Consider the following 19,388-nt stretch of genomic DNA (forward strand, 5'->3'; position numbering starts at 1 on the left):
CGCTCGTAAAGCAGAGGGCAAAATTTGTGATTGGTTTTTGAGGAAGGGAAATGCGCCGTATCTGTTTTCCACAGCTCCGAAACCAATACGCGGGGGCTCGGAAAGCTGAGGATATAATTGGTGAATAGGTTTTTGAGGAAAGGAAATGCGCCGTATCTGTTTTCCACAGCCCAGAAACCAATACGCGGACGTACGGAAAGCAGAGGGTAAAATTTGTGATTGGTTTTTGAAGAAAAGAAATGCGCCGTATCTGTCCTCCGAAGCTTCGAAACCAGTAGACAGGGAGCTTGGAAATCAAAGGGTAAAATTCTTGAATAGATTTCTGAGGAAAAGAAATGCGCCTATCTGCCTTCACAGCTTCGAAACCAGTAGACTGGGGACTTGGAAAGCAGAGGGTAAAATTTGTGCATTGGTTTTTGAGGAAAAGAAATGCGCCGTATCTGCCTTCCACAGCTTCGAAACCAGTAGACCGGGGGCTTGGAAAAGAGACGGTAAAATTTGTGCATTGGTTTTTGAGGAAAGGAAATGCGCCGTATCTGCCCTCCACAGCTTCGAAACGATTAAACCGGGAGCTTGGAATGCAAAGGGTATAATTTGTGAATAGGTTTTTGAGGAAAGGAAATGCACCGTATCTGTTTTCCGCAGCCCCGAAACCAATAAGCAGAACTCGAAAATCAGAGGGTAAAATTAGTTCACTGGTTTATGAGGAAGTGAAATGCGCTGTATCTGCCTTCCACGGCTTCGAAACCAGCAGAGGGTAAAATTAGTGCATTGGTTTTTGAGGAAAGAAAATGCGCCGTATCAGTCCTACAAAGCTTCGAAACCAGGAGAACAGGATCTTGGAAAGCAAAGGGTAAAATCTGTGAATAAGATTATGAGGAAAGGAAATACACTGTATCTGTTTTCCACAGTCCCGAAACAAATAGGCGGGGGCTCGTAAAGCAGAGGGTAAAATGTGTGATTGCTTTTTGAGGAAGGGAAATGCGCCATATCTGTTTTCCACAGCTCCGAAACCAATACACGGGGGCTCGGAAAGCAGAGGGTATAATTTGTGAATAGGTTTTTGAGGAAAGGAAATGCGCCGTGTCTGTTTTCCACAGCTCCGAAATTAGTAGACCTGGGGCTTGGAAAGCAAAGGGTAAAATTTGTGAATAGGATTTTGAGGAAAGTAAATGCACTGTATCTGTTTTCCACAGCTCCGAAACCAATACGCGGGGGCTCGGAAAGCAGAGGGTATAATTTGTGAATAGGTTTTTGAAGAAAGGAAATGCGCCGTATCTGTTTTCCGCAGCCCAGAAACCAATACGCAGGGGCATTGAAAGCAGAGGTTAAAATTTCTGATTGGTTTTCGATGATAGGAAATGTGCCGTATCTGTCCTCCAAAGCTTCGAAACCAGTAGACCGGGAGCTTGGAAATGAGAGGGTAAAATTTGTGCATTGGTTTTTGAGGAAAATAAATGCGCCGTATCTGTCTTCCACAGCTTCGAAACCAGTAGACAGGGGGCTCGGAAAGCAAAAGGTAAAATTGGAAATTGGTTTTTGAGAAAAGAAAACGCGCCGTATCTGTCCTCCAAAGCTTCGAAACCAGTAGACCGGGAGCTTGGAAAGCAAAGAGTAAAATTTCTGAATAGGTTTTTGAGGAAAGAAAATGCACCGTATCTGTTTTCGACAGCCCCGAAACAATACGCGGGGGCTCGGAAAGTAGAGGGTAAAATTTCTGATTGGTTTTTGAGGAAGGAAAATGCGCCGTTTCTGTCCTCCAAAGCTTCGAAACCAGTAGACCGGGAGCTTGGAAATGAAAGGGTAAAATTTGTGCATTGGTTTTTGAGGAAAATAAATGCGCCGTATCTGTCTTCCACAGCTTCGAAACCAGTAGACAGGGGGCTCGGAAAGCAAAAGGTAAAATTGGAAATTGGTTTTTGAGAAAAGAAAACGCGCCGTATCTGTCCTCCAAAGCTTCGAAACCAGTAGACCGGGAGCTTGGAAAGCAAAGAGTAAAATTTGTGAATAGCTTTTTGAGGAAAGGAAATGCACCATATCTATTTTCCACAGCCCCGAAACAAATGCGCGGGGGCACGGAAAGCAAGGGTAAAAGTTGTGATTAGTTTTTGAGGAAAGAAAATGTGCCGTATGTTTACCACAGCTCCGAAACCAATACGCGGGGGCTCACAAAGCTGAGGGTAAAATTTTTTCATTGGTTTTTGAGGAAAAGAAACGCGCCGTATCTGCCTTCCACGGCTTCGAAACCAGTAGACCAGGGGCTTGGAAAGCAAAGGGTAAAATTTGTGAATAGGTTTATGAGGAAATTAAATGCGCCGTATCTGCCTTCCGCAGTTTCGAAATCAGTAGACCGGGGGCTTGGAAACCAGAGGGTAAAATTTGTGCTTTGGTGTTTGAGGAAAGGAAATGGGCCGTATCTGCCTTCCACAGCTTCGAAACCAGTAGACCGGGGGCTTGGAAAGCAGAGGGTAAAATTTGTGCATTGTTTTTTGAGGAAAAGAAATGCGCCGTATCCGCCTTCCACAGCTTCGAAACCAGTAGACCGGGCGCTTGGAAACCAAAGGGTAAAATTTGTGAATGGGTTTTTGAGGAAGGGAAATGCACCGTATCTTTCCACCAAAGCTTCGAAAGCAGTAGTCCGGAAGCTTGGAAAGCAAAGGGTAAAATATGTGAATCGGTTCTTCAGTAAAGGAAATTCATTGTATCTGTTTTGCCACATCCCCGAGACCAATACGCGGGGGCTCGGAAAGCAAGGGTAAAATTTGTGATTGGTTTTTGAGGAAAGAAAATGCGCCGTATGTTTACCACAGCTCCGAAACCAATACGCGGGGGCTCGGAAAGCTGAGGGTAATCTTTGTTCATTGGTTTATGAGGAAATGAAATGCGCCGTATCTGCCTTCCGCAGCTTTGAAATCAGTAGACCGGGGGCTTGGAAAGCAGAGGGTAAAATTTCTGCTTTGGGGCTTGAGGAAAGGAAATGCGCCGTATCTCCCTTCCACAGCTTCGAAACCAGTAGACCGGTGGCTTGGAAAAGAGACGGTAAAATTTGTGGATTGGTTTTTGAGGAAAGGAAATGCGCCGTGTCGGCCTTCCACAGCTTCGAAACCAGTAGACCGGGAGCTTGGAAAGCAAAGGGTAAAATATGTGAATCGGTTTTTGAGGAAAGGAAATTCACTGTATCTGTTTTCCACAGCCCCGAGACCAATACGCGGGGGCTCGGAAAGCAGAGGGTAACATTTGTGTTTGGTTTTTGAGGAAGTGAAATTCGCCGTATCTGCCTTCCACAGCTTCGAAACCAATACGCGGGGGCTCGGAAAGCAGAGAGTAAAATTTGTGATTGTTTTTTGAGGAAAGGAAATGCGCCGTGTCTGTTTTCCACAGCTCCGAAATTAGTAGACCGGGGGCTTGGAAAGCAAAGGGTAAAATTTGTGAATAGGATTTTGAGGAAAGGAAATCCACTGTATCTGTTTTCCACAGCCCCGAAACCAATACCCGGGGGCTCGTAAAGCAGAGGGCAAAATTTGTGATTGGTTTTTGAGGAAGGGAAATGCGCCGTATCTGTTTTCCACAGCTCCGAAACCAATACGCGGGGGCTCGGAAAGCAGAGGATATAATTGGTGAATAGGTTTTTGAGGAAAGGAAATGCGCCGTATCTGTCCTCCGAAGCTTCGAAACCAGTATACTGGGAGCTTGGAAATCAAAGGGTAACTTTTTTGAAGAGGTTTTTGAGGAAAGGAAATGCGCCGTATCTGCCTTCCATGGCTTCGAAACAAGCAGAGGGTAAAATTAGTGCATTGGTTTTTGAGGAAATAAAATCAGCCGTATCAGTCCTACAAAGCTTCGAAACCAGGAGACCGGGATCTTGGAAAGCAAAGGGTAAAATCTGTGAATAAGATTTTGAGGAAAGGAAATACACTGTATCTGTTTTCCACAGTCCCGAAACAAATAGGCGGGGGCTCGTAAAGCAGAGGGTAAAATGTGTGATTGCTTTTTGAGGAAGGGAAATGCGCCATATCTGTTTTCCACAGCTCCGAAACCAATACACGGGGGCTCGGAAAGCAGAGGGTATAATTTGTAAATAGGTTTTTGAGGAACGTAAATGCACTGTATCTGTTTTCCACAGCCCCGAAACCAATACGCGGAGACTCGTAAAGCAGAGGGTAAAATTTGTGACTGGTTTTTGTGGAAGGGAAATGCGCCGTATCTGTTTTCCACAGCTCCGAAACCAATAAGCAGGGGCTTCGAAAGCAAATGGCAAAATTTGTGAATAGAATTTTGAGGAAGGGAAATGCGCCGTATCTCCCTTCCACAGCTTTGAAACCAGTAGACCGGGGACTTGGAAAGCTGAGGGTAAAATTTGTGCATTGGTTTTTGAGGAAAATAAATGCGCCGTATCTGTCTTCCACAGCTTCGAAACCAGTAGACAGGGGGCTCGGAAAGCAAAAGGTTAAATTGGAAATTTGGTTTCTGAGAAAAGAAAACGCGCCGTATCAGTCCTACAAGGATTCGAAACCAGTAGACCGGGAGCTTGGAAGCAAAGGGTAAAATTTGTGAATAGGATTTTGAGGAAAGGAAATGCACTGTATCTGTTTTCCACAGCCCGAAACCAATACGCGGGGGCTCGGAAAGCAGAGGCTAAAATTTGTTCAATAGTTTATGAGGAAATGAAATGCGCCGTATCTGCCTTCCACAGCTTCGAAACCAGTAGACCGGGAGCTTGGAAACCAAAGGGTAAAATTTGTGAATAGGTTTTTGAGGAAGGGAAATGCACCGTGTCGGCCTTCCAACGCTTCGAAAGCAGTAGACCGGAAGCTTGGAAAGCAAACGGTAAAATATGTGAATCGGTTTTTGAGGAAAGGAAATTCACTGTATCTGTTTTCCACAGCCCCGAGACCAATACGCGGGGGCTCGGAAAGCTGAGGGTAAAATTTTTTCATTGGTTTTTGAGGAAAAGAAACGCGCCGTATCTGCCTTCCACGGCTTCGAAACCAGTAGACCAGGGGCTTGGAAAGCAAAGGGTAAAATTTGTGAATAGGTTTATGAGGAAATGAAATGCGCCGTATCTGCCTTCCGCAGTTTCGAAATCAGTAGACCGGGGGCTTGGAAACCAGAGGGTAAAATTTGTGCTTTGGTGTTTGAGGAAAGGAAATGGGCCGTATCTGCCTTCCACAGCTTCGAAACCAGTAGACCGGGGGCTTGGAAAGCAGAGGGTAAAATTTGTGCATTGTTTTTTGAGGAAAAGAAATGCGCCGTATCCGCCTTCCACAGCTTCGAAACCAGTAGACCGGGCGCTTGGAAACCAAAGGGTAAAATTTGTGAATGGGTTTTTGAGGAAGGAAAATGCACCGTATCTTTCCACCAAAGCTTCGAAAGCAGTAGTCCGGAAGCTTGGAAAGCAAAGGGTAAAATATGTGAATCGGTTCTTCAGTAAAGGAAATTCATTGTATCTGTTTTGCCACATCCCCGAGACCAATACGCGGGGGCTCGGAAAGCAAGGGTAAAATTTGTGATTGGTTTTTGAGGAAAGAAAATGCGCCGTATGTTTACCACAGCTCCGAAACCAATACGCGGGGGCTCGGAAAGCTGAGGGTAAACTTTGTTCATTGGTTTATGAGGAAATGAAATGCGCCGTATCTGCCTTCCGCAGCTTTGAAATCAGTAGACCGGGGCCTTGGAAAGCAGAGGGTAAAATTTCTGCTTTGGGGCTTGAGGAAAGGAAATGCGCCGTATCTCCCTTCCACAGCTTCGAAACCAGTAGACCGGGGGCTTGGAAAAGAGACGGTAAAATTTGTGGATTGGTTTTTGAGGAAAGGAAATGCGCCGTGTCGGCCTTCCACAGCTTCGAAACCAGTAGACCGGGAGCTTGGAAAGCAAAGGGTAAAATATGTGAATCGGTTTTTGAGGAAAGGAAATTCACTGTATCTGTTTTCCACAGCCCCGAGACCAATACGCGGGGGCTCGGAAAGCAGAGGGTAACATTTGTGTTTGGTTTTTGAGGAAGTGAAATTCGCCGTATCTGCCTTCCACAGCTTCGAAACCAATACGCGGGGGCTCGGAAAGCAGAGAGTAAAATTTGTGATTGTTTTTTGAGGAAAGGAAATGCGCCGTGTCTGTTTTCCACAGCTCCGAAATTAGTAGACCGGGGGCTTGGAAAGCAAAGCGTAAAATTTGTGAATAGGATTTTGAGGAAAGGAAATCCACTGTATCTGTTTTCCACAGCCCCGAAACCAATACCCGGGGGCTCGTAAAGCAGAGGGCAAAATTTGAGATTGGTTTTTGAGGAAAGGAAATGCGCCGTGTCTGTTTTCCACAGCTCCGAAATTAGTAGACCGGGGGCTTGGAAAGCAAAGGGTAAAATTTGTGAATAGGATTTTGAGGAAAGGAAATCCACTGTATCTGTTTTCCACAGCCCCGAAACCAATACGCGGGCGCTCGTAAAGCAGAGGGCAAAATTTGTGATTGGTTTTTGAGGAAGGGAAATGCGCCGTATCTGTTTTCCACAGCTCCGAAACCAATACGCGGGGGCTCGGAAAGCTGAGGATATAATTGGTGAATAGGTTTTTGAGGAAAGGAAATGCGCCGTATCTGTTTTCCACAGCCCAGAAACCAATACGCGGACGTACGGAAAGCAGAGGGTAAAATTTGTGATTGGTTTTTGAGGAAAAGAAATGCGCCGTATCTGTCCTCCGAAGCTTCGAAACCAGTAGACAGGGAGCTTGGAAATCAAAGGGTAAAATTCTTGAATAGATTTCTGAGGAAAAGAAATGCGCCTATCTGCCTCCACAGCTTCGAAACCAGTAGACTGGGGACTTGGAAAGCAGAGGGTAAAATTTGTGCATTGGTTTTTGAGGAAAAGAAATGCGCCGTATCTGCCTTCCACAGCTTCGAAACCAGTAGACCGGGGGCTTGGAAAAGAGACGGTAAAATTTGTGCATTGGTTTTTGAGGAAAGGAAATGCGCCGTATCTGCCCTCCACAGCTTCGAAACGATTAAACCGGGAGCTTGGAATGCAAAGGGTATAATTTGTGAATAGGTTTTTGAGGAAAGGAAATGCACCGTATCTGTTTTCCGCAGCCCCGAAACCAATAAGCAGAACTCGAAAATCATAGGGTAAAATTAGTTCACTGGTTTATGAGGAAGTGAAATGCGCTGTATCTGCCTTCCACGGCTTCGAAACCAGCAGAGGGTAAAATTAGTGCATTGGTTTTTGAGGAAAGAAAATGCGCCGTATCAGTCCTACAAAGCTTCGAAACCAGGAGAACAGGATCTTGGAAAGCAAAGGGTAAAATCTGTGAATAAGATTATGAGGAAAGGAAATACACTGTATCTGTTTTCCACAGTCCCGAAACAAATAGGCGGGGGCTCGTAAAGCAGAGGGTAAAATGTGTGATTGCTTTTTGAGGAAGGGAAATGCGCCATATCTGTTTTCCACAGCTCCGAAACCAATACACGGGGGCTCGGAAAGCAGAGGGTATAATTTGTGAATAGGTTTTTGAGGAAAGGAAATGCGCCGTGTCTGTTTTCCACAGCTCCGAAATTAGTAGACCTGGGGCTTGGAAAGCAAAGGGTAAAATTTGTGAATAGGATTTTGAGGAAAGTAAATGCACTGTATCTGTTTTCCACAGCTCCGAAACCAATACGCGGGGGCTCGGAAAGCAGAGGGTATAATTTGTGAATAGGTTTTTGAAGAAAGGAAATGCGCCGTATCTGTTTTCCGCAGCCCAGAAACCAATACGCAGGGGCATTGAAAGCAGAGGTTAAAATTTCTGATTGGTTTTCGATGATAGGAAATGTGCCGTATCTGTCCTCCAAAGCTTCGAAACCAGTAGACCGGGAGCTTGGAAATGAAAGGGTAAAATTTGTGCATTGGTTTTTGAGGAAAATAAATGCGCCGTATCTGTCTTCCACAGCTTCGAAACCAGTAGACAGGGGGCTCGGAAAGCAAAAGGTAAAATTGGAAATTGGTTTTTGAGAAAAGAAAACGCGCCGTATCTGTCCTCCAAAGCTTCGAAACCAGTAGACCGGGAGCTTGGAAAGCAAAGAGTAAAATTTCTGAATAGGTTTTTGAGGAAAGAAAATGCACCGTATCTGTTTTCGACAGCCCCGAAACAATACGCGGGGGCTCGGAAAGTAGAGGGTAAAATTTCTGATTGGTTTTTGAGGAAGGAAAATGCGCCGTTTCTGTCCTCCAAAGCTTCGAAACCAGTAGACCGGGAGCTTGGAAATGAAAGGGTAAAATTTGTGCATTGGTTTTTGAGGAAAATAAATGCGCCGTATCTGTCTTCCACAGCTTCGAAACCAGTAGACAGGGGGCTCGGAAAGCAAAAGGTAAAATTGGAAATTGGTTTTTGAGAAAAGAAAACGCGCCGTATCTGTCCTCCAAAGCTTCGAAACCAGTAGACCGGGAGCTTGGAAAGCAAAGAGTAAAATTTGTGAATAGCTTTTTGAGGAAAGGAAATGCACCATATCTATTTTCCACAGCCCCGAAACCAATGCGCGGGGGCACGGAAAGCAAGGGTAAAAGTTGTGATTAGTTTTTGAGGAAAGAAAATGTGCCGTATGTTTACCACAGCTCCGAAACCAATACGCGGGGGCTCACAAAGCTGAGGGTAAAATTTTTTCATTGGTTTTTGAGGAAAAGAAACGCGCCGTATCTGCCTTCCACGGCTTCGAAACCAGTAGACCAGGGGCTTGGAAAGCAAAGGGTAAAATTTGTGAATAGGTTTATGAGGAAATTAAATGCGCCGTATCTGCCTTCCGCAGTTTCGAAATCAGTAGACCGGGGGCTTGGAAACCAGAGGGTAAAATTTGTGCTTTGGTGTTTGAGGAAAGGAAATGGGCCGTATCTGCCTTCCACAGCTTCGAAACCAGTAGACCGGGGGCTTGGAAAGCAGAGGGTAAAATTTGTGCATTGTTTTTTGAGGAAAAGAAATGCGCCGTATCCGCCTTCCACAGCTTCGAAACCAGTAGACCGGGCGCTTGGAAACCAAAGGGTAAAATTTGTGAATGGGTTTTTGAGGAAGGGAAATGCACCGTATCTTTCCACCAAAGCTTCGAAAGCAGTAGTCCGGAAGCTTGGAAAGCAAAGGGTAAAATATGTGAATCGGTTCTTCAGTAAAGGAAATTCATTGTATCTGTTTTGCCACATCCCCGAGACCAATACGCGGGGGCTCGGAAAGCAAGGGTAAAATTTGTGATTGGTTTTTGAGGAAAGAAAATGCGCCGTATGTTTACCACAGCTCCGAAACCAATACGCGGGGGCTCGGAAAGCTGAGGGTAATCTTTGTTCATTGGTTTATGAGGAAATGAAATGCGCCGTATCTGCCTTCCGCAGCTTTGAAATCAGTAGACCGGGGGCTTGGAAAGCAGAGGGTAAAATTTCTGCTTTGGGGCTTGAGGAAAGGAAATGCGCCGTATCTCCCTTCCACAGCTTCGAAACCAGTAGACCGGTGGCTTGGAAAAGAGACGGTAAAATTTGTGGATTGGTTTTTGAGGAAAGGAAATGCGCCGTGTCGGCCTTCCACAGCTTCGAAACCAGTAGACCGGGAGCTTGGAAAGCAAAGGGTAAAATATGTGAATCGGTTTTTGAGGAAAGGAAATTCACTGTATCTGTTTTCCACAGCCCCGAGACCAATACGCGGGGGCTCGGAAAGCAGAGGGTAACATTTGTGTTTGGTTTTTGAGGAAGTGAAATTCGCCGTATCTGCCTTCCACAGCTTCGAAACCAATACGCGGGGGCTCGGAAAGCAGAGAGTAAAATTTGTGATTGTTTTTTGAGGAAAGGAAATGCGCCGTGTCTGTTTTCCACAGCTCCGAAATTAGTAGACCGGGGGCTTGGAAAGCAAAGGGTAAAATTTGTGAATAGGATTTTGAGGAAAGGAAATCCACTGTATCTGTTTTCCACAGCCCCGAAACCAATACCCGGGGGCTCGTAAAGCAGAGGGCAAAATTTGTGATTGGTTTTTGAGGAAGGGAAATGCGCCGTATCTGTTTTCCACAGCTCCGAAACCAATACGCGGGGGCTCGGAAAGCAGAGGATATAATTGGTGAATAGGTTTTTGAGGAAAGGAAATGCGCCGTATCTGTCCTCCGAAGCTTCGAAACCAGTATACTGGGAGCTTGGAAATCAAAGGGTAACTTTTTTGAAGAGGTTTTTGAGGAAAGGAAATGCGCCGTATCTGCCTTCCATGGCTTCGAAACAAGCAGAGGGTAAAATTAGTGCATTGGTTTTTGAGGAAATAAAATCAGCCGTATCAGTCCTACAAAGCTTCGAAACCAGGAGACCGGGATCTTGGAAAGCAAAGGGTAAAATCTGTGAATAAGATTTTGAGGAAAGGAAATACACTGTATCTGTTTTCCACAGTCCCGAAACAAATAGGCGGGGGCTCGTAAAGCAGAGGGTAAAATGTGTGATTGCTTTTTGAGGAAGGGAAATGCGCCATATCTGTTTTCCACAGCTCCGAAACCAATACACGGGGGCTCGGAAAGCAGAGGGTATAATTTGTAAATAGGTTTTTGAGGAACGTAAATGCACTGTATCTGTTTTCCACAGCCCCGAAACCAATACGCGGAGACTCGTAAAGCAGAGGGTAAAATTTGTGACTGGTTTTTGTGGAAGGGAAATGCGCCGTATCTGTTTTCCACAGCTCCGAAACCAATAAGCAGGGGCTTCGAAAGCAAATGGCAAAATTTGTGAATAGAATTTTGAGGAAGGGAAATGCGCCGTATCTCCCTTCCACAGCTTTGAAACCAGTAGACCGGGGACTTGGAAAGCTGAGGGTAAAATTTGTGCATTGGTTTTTGAGGAAAATAAATGCGCCGTATCTGTCTTCCACAGCTTCGAAACCAGTAGACAGGGGGCTCGGAAAGCAAAAGGTTAAATTGGAAATTTGGTTTCTGAGAAAAGAAAACGCGCCGTATCAGTCCTACAAGGATTCGAAACCAGTAGACCGGGAGCTTGGAAGCAAAGGGTAAAATTTGTGAATAGGATTTTGAGGAAAGGAAATGCACTGTATCTGTTTTCCACAGCCCGAAACCAATACGCGGGGGCTCGGAAAGCAGAGGCTAAAATTTGTTCAATAGTTTATGAGGAAATGAAATGCGCCGTATCTGCCTTCCACAGCTTCGAAACCAGTAGACCGGGAGCTTGGAAACCAAAGGGTAAAATTTGTGAATAGGTTTTTGAGGAAGGGAAATGCACCGTGTCGGCCTTCCAACGCTTCGAAAGCAGTAGACCGGAAGCTTGGAAAGCAAACGGTAAAATATGTGAATCGGTTTTTGAGGAAAGGAAATTCACTGTATCTGTTTTCCACAGCCCCGAGACCAATACGCGGGGGCTCGGAAAGCTGAGGGTAAAATTTTTTCATTGGTTTTTGAGGAAAAGAAACGCGCCGTATCTGCCTTCCACGGCTTCGAAACCAGTAGACCAGGGGCTTGGAAAGCAAAGGGTAAAATTTGTGAATAGGTTTATGAGGAAATGAAATGCGCCGTATCTGCCTTCCGCAGTTTCGAAATCAGTAGACCGGGGGCTTGGAAACCAGAGGGTAAAATTTGTGCTTTGGTGTTTGAGGAAAGGAAATGGGCCGTATCTGCCTTCCACAGCTTCGAAACCAGTAGACCGGGGGCTTGGAAAGCAGAGGGTAAAATTTGTGCATTGTTTTTTGAGGAAAAGAAATGCGCCGTATCCGCCTTCCACAGCTTCGAAACCAGTAGACCGGGCGCTTGGAAACCAAAGGGTAAAATTTGTGAATGGGTTTTTGAGGAAGGAAAATGCACCGTATCTTTCCACCAAAGCTTCGAAAGCAGTAGTCCGGAAGCTTGGAAAGCAAAGGGTAAAATATGTGAATCGGTTCTTCAGTAAAGGAAATTCATTGTATCTGTTTTGCCACATCCCCGAGACCAATACGCGGGGGCTCGGAAAGCAAGGGTAAAATTTGTGATTGGTTTTTGAGGAAAGAAAATGCGCCGTATGTTTACCACAGCTCCGAAACCAATACGCGGGGGCTCGGAAAGCTGAGGGTAAACTTTGTTCATTGGTTTATGAGGAAATGAAATGCGCCGTATCTGCCTTCCGCAGCTTTGAAATCAGTAGACCGGGGCCTTGGAAAGCAGAGGGTAAAATTTCTGCTTTGGGGCTTGAGGAAAGGAAATGCGCCGTATCTCCCTTCCACAGCTTCGAAACCAGTAGACCGGGGGCTTGGAAAAGAGACGGTAAAATTTGTGGATTGGTTTTTGAGGAAAGGAAATGCGCCGTGTCGGCCTTCCACAGCTTCGAAACCAGTAGACCGGGAGCTTGGAAAGCAAAGGGTAAAATATGTGAATCGGTTTTTGAGGAAAGGAAATTCACTGTATCTGTTTTCCACAGCCCCGAGACCAATACGCGGGGGCTCGGAAAGCAGAGGGTAACATTTGTGTTTGGTTTTTGAGGAAGTGAAATTCGCCGTATCTGCCTTCCACAGCTTCGAAACCAATACGCGGGGGCTCGGAAAGCAGAGAGTAAAATTTGTGATTGTTTTTTGAGGAAAGGAAATGCGCCGTGTCTGTTTTCCACAGCTCCGAAATTAGTAGACCGGGGGCTTGGAAAGCAAAGGGTAAAATTTGTGAATAGGATTTTGAGGAAAGGAAATCCACTGTATCTGTTTTCCACAGCCCCGAAACCAATACCCGGGGGCTCGTAAAGCAGAGGGCAAAATTTGTGATTGGTTTTTGAGGAAGGGAAAAGCGCCGTATCTGTTTTCCACAGCTCCGAAACCAATACGCGGGGGCTCGGAAAGCAGAGGATATAATTGGTGAATAGGTTTTTGAGGAAAGGAAATGCGCCGTATCTGTCCTCCGAAGCTTCGAAACCAGTATACTGGGAGCTTGGAAATCAAAGGGTAAATTTTTTGAAGAGGTTTTTGAGGAAAGGAAATGCGCCGTATCTGCCTTCCATGGCTTCGAAACAAGCAGAGGGTAAAATTAGTGCATTGGTTTTTGAGGAAATAAAATCAGCCGTATCAGTCCTACAAAGCTTCGAAACCAGGAGACCGGGATCTTGGAAAGCAAAGGGTAAAATCTGTGAATAAGATTTTGAGGAAAGGAAATACACTGTATCTGTTTTCCACAGTCCCGAAACAAATAGGCGGGGGCTCGTAAAGCAGAGGGTAAAATGTGTGATTGCTTTTTGAGGAAGGGAAATGCGCCATATCTGTTTTCCACAGCTCCGAAACCAATACACGGGGGCTCGGAAAGCAGAGGGTATAATTTGTAAATAGGTTTTTGAGGAACGTAAATGCACTGTATCTGTTTTCCACAGCCCCGAAACCAATACGCGGAGACTCGTAAAGCAGAGGGTAAAATTTGTGACTGGTTTTTGTGGAAGGGAAATGCGCCGTATCTGTTTTCCACAGCTCCGGAACCAATAAGCAGGGGCTTCGAAAGCAAATGGCAAAATTTGTGAATAGAATTTTGAGGAAGGGAAATGCGCCGTATCTCCCTTCCACAGCTTCGAAACCAGTAGACAGGGGGCTCGGAAAGCAAAAGGTTAAATTGGAAATTTGGTTTCTGAGAAAAGAAAACGCGCCGTATCAGTCCTACAAGGATTCGAAACCAGTAGACCGGGAGCTTGGAAGCAAAGGGTAAAATTTGTGAATAGGATTTTGAGGAAAGGAAATGCACTGTATCTGTTTTCCACAGCCCGAAACCAATACGCGGGGGCTCGGAAAGCAGAGGCTAAAATTTGTTCAATAGTTTATGAGGAAATGAAATGCGCCGTATCTGCCTTCCACAGCTTCGAAACCAGTAGACCGGGAGCTTGGAAACCAAAGGGTAAAATTTGTGAATAGGTTTTTGAGGAAGGGAAATGCACCGTGTCGGCCTTCCAACGCTTCGAAAGCAGTAGACCGGAAGCTTGGAAAGCAAACGGTAAAATATGTGAATCGGTTTTTGAGGAAAGGAAATTCACTGTATCTGTTTTCCACAGCCCCGAGACCAATACGCGGGGGCTCGGAAAGCTGAGGGTAAAATTTTTTCATTGGTTTTTGAGGAAAAGAAACGCGCCGTATCTGCCTTCCGCAGCTTTGAAATCAGTAGACTGGGGGCTTGGAAAGCAGAGGGTAAAATTTGTGCTTTGGGGTTTGAGGAAAGGAAATGCGCCGTATCTTCCTTCCACAGCTTAGAAACCAGTAGACCGGGGGCTTGGAATGCAGAGGGTAAAATTTGTGCATTGGTTATTGAGGAAAAGAAATGCGCCGTATCTGCCTTCCACAGCTTCGAAACCAGTAGACCGGAAGCTTGGAAATCAAAGGGTAAAATTTATGAATATGTTTTTGACGAATGAAAATGCACCGTATGTTTTCCACTGCATCGAAACCAATTTGTGGTGCTCGGAAAGCAGAGGATAAAATTTGTGATTGGTTTTTGAATAAAGGAAATGCGCCGTATCTGTCCTCCAAAGCTTCGAAACCAGTAGACCGGGTGCTTGGAAAGCAGAGGGTATAATTTGTGATTGGTTTTTGAGGAAAAGAAATGCGCCGTGTCTGCCTTCCACAGCTTCGAAATCAGTAGACCGGGAGCTTGAAAGAAGAGGGCTAAATTTATGAATAGGTTTTTTGAGGAAAGGAAATGCACCGTATCTGTTTTCCACAGCCCCAAAACCAATACGCTATGGCTCGGAAAGCTGAGGGTAAACTTTGAAATTGATATTGAGGAAAGAAAATCCGCCGTATCGGTCCTCCAAAGCTTCGAAACCAGTAGACCGGGAGCTTGGAAAGCAAAGGGTAAAATTTGTGAATAGGTTTTGGAGGAAGGGAAATGCACCGTATCTGTCTTCCAATGCTCCGAAACAAATAACTGGGGGTATGGAATGCAGGGGGTAAAAGTAGTAAATAGGTTTTCAAGGAAATGAAATGCGCCATATCTGTATTCCCTAGCTTGGAACCCAGTAGAGCGGGGGCAGGGAAAGCAGAGGCAAACATTTTTGTATTGGTTTTTGAGGAATGAAAATGACCATATCTCTCTTCTACTGCTTCGAAACCAGTAGACCGCGCGCTTGAAAATGAAAAGCAAAGAGTAAATTTTGTTCATTGGTTTATGAGGAAATGAAATATGCCGTATCTGCCTTCCACAGCTTCGAAATCAGTAGACCGGGGGCTTCGAAAGGAGACGGTAAAATTTGTGCATTGGTTTTTGAGGAATGGAAATGCGCCGTATTTGCCCTTCACAGCTTCGAAACCAGTAGACCGGGGGCTCGGAAAGCAAAAGGTAAAATTGAAATTGCTTTTTGAGGAAAGAAAATGCGCCGTATCAGTCCTACAAGGATTCGAAACCAGTAGACCGGGAGCTTGGAAGCAAAGGGTAAAATTTGTGAATAGGATTTTGAGGAAAGGAAATGCACTGTATCTGTTTTCCACAGCCCGAAACCAATACGCGGGGGCTCGGAAAGCAGAGTCTAAAATTTGTTCAATATTTTATGAGGAAATGAAATGCGCCGTATCTGCCTTCCACAGCTTCGAAATCAGTAGACCGGGGGCTTGGAAGAGACGGTAAAATTTGTGGATTGGTTTTTGAGGAAAGGAAATGCGCCGTGTCGGCCTTCCACAGCTTCGAAACCAGTAGACCGGGAGCTTGGAAAGGAAAATGTAAAATATGTGAATCGGTTTTTGAGGAAAGGAAATTCACTGTATCTGTTTTCCACAGCCCCGAGACCAATACGCGGGGGCTCGGAAAGCAGAGGGTAAAATTTGTGTTTGGTTTTTGAGGAAATGAAATTTGCCGTACCTGCCTTCCACAGCTTCGAAACCAATATCCGGGGGTCGGAAAGCAGAGGGTAAAATTTGTGATTGTTTTTTGAGGAAAGGAAATGCACTGTATCTGTTTTCCACAGCCCGAAACCAGTAGACCGGGGACTTGGAAAGCAGAGGGTAAAAATTTGTGCATTGGTTTTTGAGGAAAAGAAATGCGCCGTATCTGCCTTCCACAGCTTCGAAAGCAGTAGACCGGGGGTTTGGAAAAGAGACGGTAAAATTTGTGCATTGGTTTTTGAGGAAAGGAAATGTGCCGTATCTGCCCTCCACAGCTTCGAAACGAGTAAACCGGGAGCTTGGAAAGCAAAGGGTAAAATTGGTGAATAGGATTTTGAGGAAAGGAAATCCACTGTATCTGTTTTCCACAGCCCCGAAACCAATACGCGGGGGCTCGTAAAGCAGAGGGCAAAATTTGTGATTGGTTTTTGAGGAAGGGAAATGCGCCGTATCTGTTTTCCACAGCTCCGAAACCAATACATGTGGGGCTCGGAAAGCAGAGGGTAAAATTTGTGATTGGTTTTTGAGGAAAGGAAATGCGCCGTATCTGTCCTCCGAAGCTTCGAAACCAGTAGACCGGGAGCTTGGAAATCAAAGGGTAAAATTTGTGTATAGGTTTTTGAGGAAATGAAATGCACCGTATCTGTTTTCCGCAGCCCCGAAACCAATAAGCAGGGGCTCGATAATCAGAGGGCAAAATTCGTTCATTGATTTATGAGGAAGTGAAATGCGCCGTATCTGCCTTCCGCAGCTTCGAAATTAGTAGACCGGGGGCTTGGAAAACAGACGGTAAAATTTGTTCATTGGAATTTGAGGAAAGGAAATGCGCCGTATCTGCCTTCCACGGCTTCGAAACCAGCAGAGGGTAAAATTAGTGCATTGGTTTTTGAGGAAAGAAAATGCGCCGTATCAGTCCTACAAAGCTTCTAAACCAGGTGACCGGGATCTTGGAAAGCAAAGGGTAAAATCTGTGAATAAGATTTTGAGGAAAGGAAATACACTGTCTGTTTTCCACAGTCCCGAAACAAATAGGCGGGGGCTCGTAAAGCAGAGGGTAAAATGTGTGATTGCTTTTTGAGGAAGGGAAATGCACCATATCTGTTTTCCACAGCTCCGAAACCAATACACGGGGGCTCGGAAAGCAGAGGGTAAAATTTGTGTTTGGTTTTTGAGGAAATGAAATTTGCCGTATCTGCCTTCCACAGCTTCGAAACCAATACGCGGGGGCTCGGAAAGCAGAGGGTAAAATTTTTTCATTGGCTTTTGAGAAAAAGAAACGCGCCGTATCTGCCTTCCACGGCTTCGAAACCAGTAGACCAGGGGCTTGGAAAGCGACGGGTAAAATTTGTGTATTGGTTTTTGAGGGAAAGAAACGCGCCGTATCTGCCTTCCGCAGCTTTGAAATCAGTAGACCGGGGGCTTGGAATGCAGAGGGTAAAATTTGTGCATTGGTTATTGAGGATAAGGAATGCGCCGTATCTGCCTTCCACAGCTTCGAAACCAGTAGACCGGAAGCTTGGAAATCAAAGGGTAAAATTTCAGTGGGCGCGGCGGAAGCACAAGGAATATGCGTCCTACAAGCCCCTTCTTGTTTCTTATCCAGGCCGTGCACTTCATCGCTGTGAAGCTTTCACCAGGCGAAATATGCTTCGGTTTTCCTGTCGAAGCGACCGAGGCTCGTTTTCTTGACCAACCAGTCAGCGGAAAACACCTGCGGAACTGAAAATCCGGACCTGCCCGCCTGGAATCTACCACACGCTGATTATCACCAGCCACCATCATCTACGTCACCAGCTCCGAAGGGTATAAAGACGGACCTGCGGTGCAGCCTTGTCAGTGGGCGCGGCGGAAGCACAAGGAATACGCGTCTTACAAGCCCCTTCTTGTTTCTTATCCAGGCCGTGCACTTCATCGCTGTGAAGCTTTCACCAGGCGAAATATGCTTCGGTTTTCCTGTCGAAGCGACCGAGGCTCACGTTTTCTTGACCAACCAGTCAGCGGAAAACACCTGCGGAACTGAAAATCCGGACCTGCCCGCCTGGAATCTACCACACGCTGATTATCACCAGCCACCATCATCTACGTCACCAGCTCCGACGGGTATAAAGACGGACCTGCGGTGCAGCCTTGTCAGTGGGCGCGGCGGAAGCACAAGGAATATGCGTCTTACAAGCCCCTTCTTGTTTCTTATCCAGGTGAGGGACAGGCGTCCTGTCCACGTTTACCATAGCGATGATGCCTTTCTTTTGCTTCTGCCGTGCCCACGGCCCCTGAGCGTAGTGCTTTTGGCGATTTACCATTGTTTCGTGGACTTGCTTTGTTCTTGTGGTGACGTCGAACATAATCCTGGACCTGGCACTGAAACTATGTTTACACAAATTCTAGCTGAACTGAATGTCCTAAAGCAAACCACGCAGTCAGTACATCAACAACTTGGCGAAACAAATAACAGGATAGCTGCTATCGAAGGAAAACTGGACGGATTAACTTCTACTGTTACATCTTATTCACAGAGAGTCGACGAAATGCAAAAAACTGTGGAAACTTTGCTTCGTAAGGTTGACGACTTAGAAAACAGAAGCAGGAGAAATAATCTAATTGTCTACGGTGTGCCAGAAAAAAATGACGAGCAGCACCATGACCTAGAGGCAATTGCGTCTGAAAAAATTCTCAACGACATACTGAAGGTGCCTAATGTAGCTATCGAGCGAATTCACAGACTTGGAAGGCCTGCTGAAAAGAAATGCCGCCCACTAATCTTTAAACTGTTGAACGGAAGGGACAAGGGAAGGATTCTTCAAAACTGCAGCAAGCTAAAAAACACGAAATACGTGATCTCGGAAGACTTTTCGCCACGTGTTCAGTCAATACGTAAGAAGCTTTGGGACAGCGCCCAACAGCAAAAAGCAAATGGTGCGAAAATCGGGCTCTTTTTTGACAAGATAAAGATCAACGGAAAACTGTTCCGATGGGATGAAACTCTCGAGGAAAGAGTGCCCGTAAATGATCCCTGACCAGTCTGTTCGGACGCTCGCAAATATCACAGACATGCGCAGACTGTGAAGTTACCCAGCCAATGCCTCGAAGTCCGCCCCACTGCGGTCCCTTTTTCTTTGTTGAACATTAATGCCAGAAGCATATGGAATAAATGCGATGACTTAGAAGGTCTTATCATACACGACGCAGACATCACAATCATAACCGAGACTTGGTTGAACGAAGCTATTCCTGATTCAGAAGTAATACCCAACACTCATGAGATAGTACGGCACGACCGTAGCGGAAGGGGAGGGGGCGTAGCCATAGCTATAAAAAAGGGACTAGATTACACAGTTATTCCTCATAACACAGGCATCGAAATGGTTTGGATATTGCTTCGGTTTAACAATTTGAACATTTTTATTGGTTCTGTGTATAAACCCCCGGATGCAGACGTCTCGGTTCTAGAACGACTGCACGAATTTTTGTTAGAACATGGTAAAAAATATGCTTATGTAATGATGTGTGGTGACTTTAATTTCCCAAAAATCAACTGGGAACTTCTGCGTACTGTAGCTTCATGTCAAAATTCTGATTTTTGCTTGATATCGCCTTTGCATTTAATTTAAA

The 19,388-nt window shown here is 45.5% G+C and overlaps 1 protein-coding gene across 1 annotated transcript in view; it reads left to right on the forward strand.

The window, feature by feature from the left end:
- Positions 1-19,186, forward strand: part of LOC149338125 (uncharacterized) — a 42,271-nt gene extending 23,085 nt beyond the window's left edge. The window contains exon 2 of the mRNA XM_089550110.1: positions 17,552-19,186. Coding sequence (XP_089406236.1) covers positions 17,552-18,793 — 1,242 coding nt within the window. The 3' untranslated portion in view covers positions 18,794-19,186. The remainder of the gene's footprint in view (positions 1-17,551) is intronic.
- The last annotated feature ends 202 nt before the right edge of the window (positions 19,187-19,388 follow it).

The sequence above is a fragment of the Amblyomma mixtum genome, chromosome 6 (genome assembly GCF_055824585.1).
Source record: "Amblyomma mixtum isolate Tamu chromosome 6, ASM5582458v1, whole genome shotgun sequence".
In the NCBI taxonomy this organism is placed as follows: Eukaryota; Metazoa; Arthropoda; class Arachnida; order Ixodida; family Ixodidae; genus Amblyomma; species Amblyomma mixtum.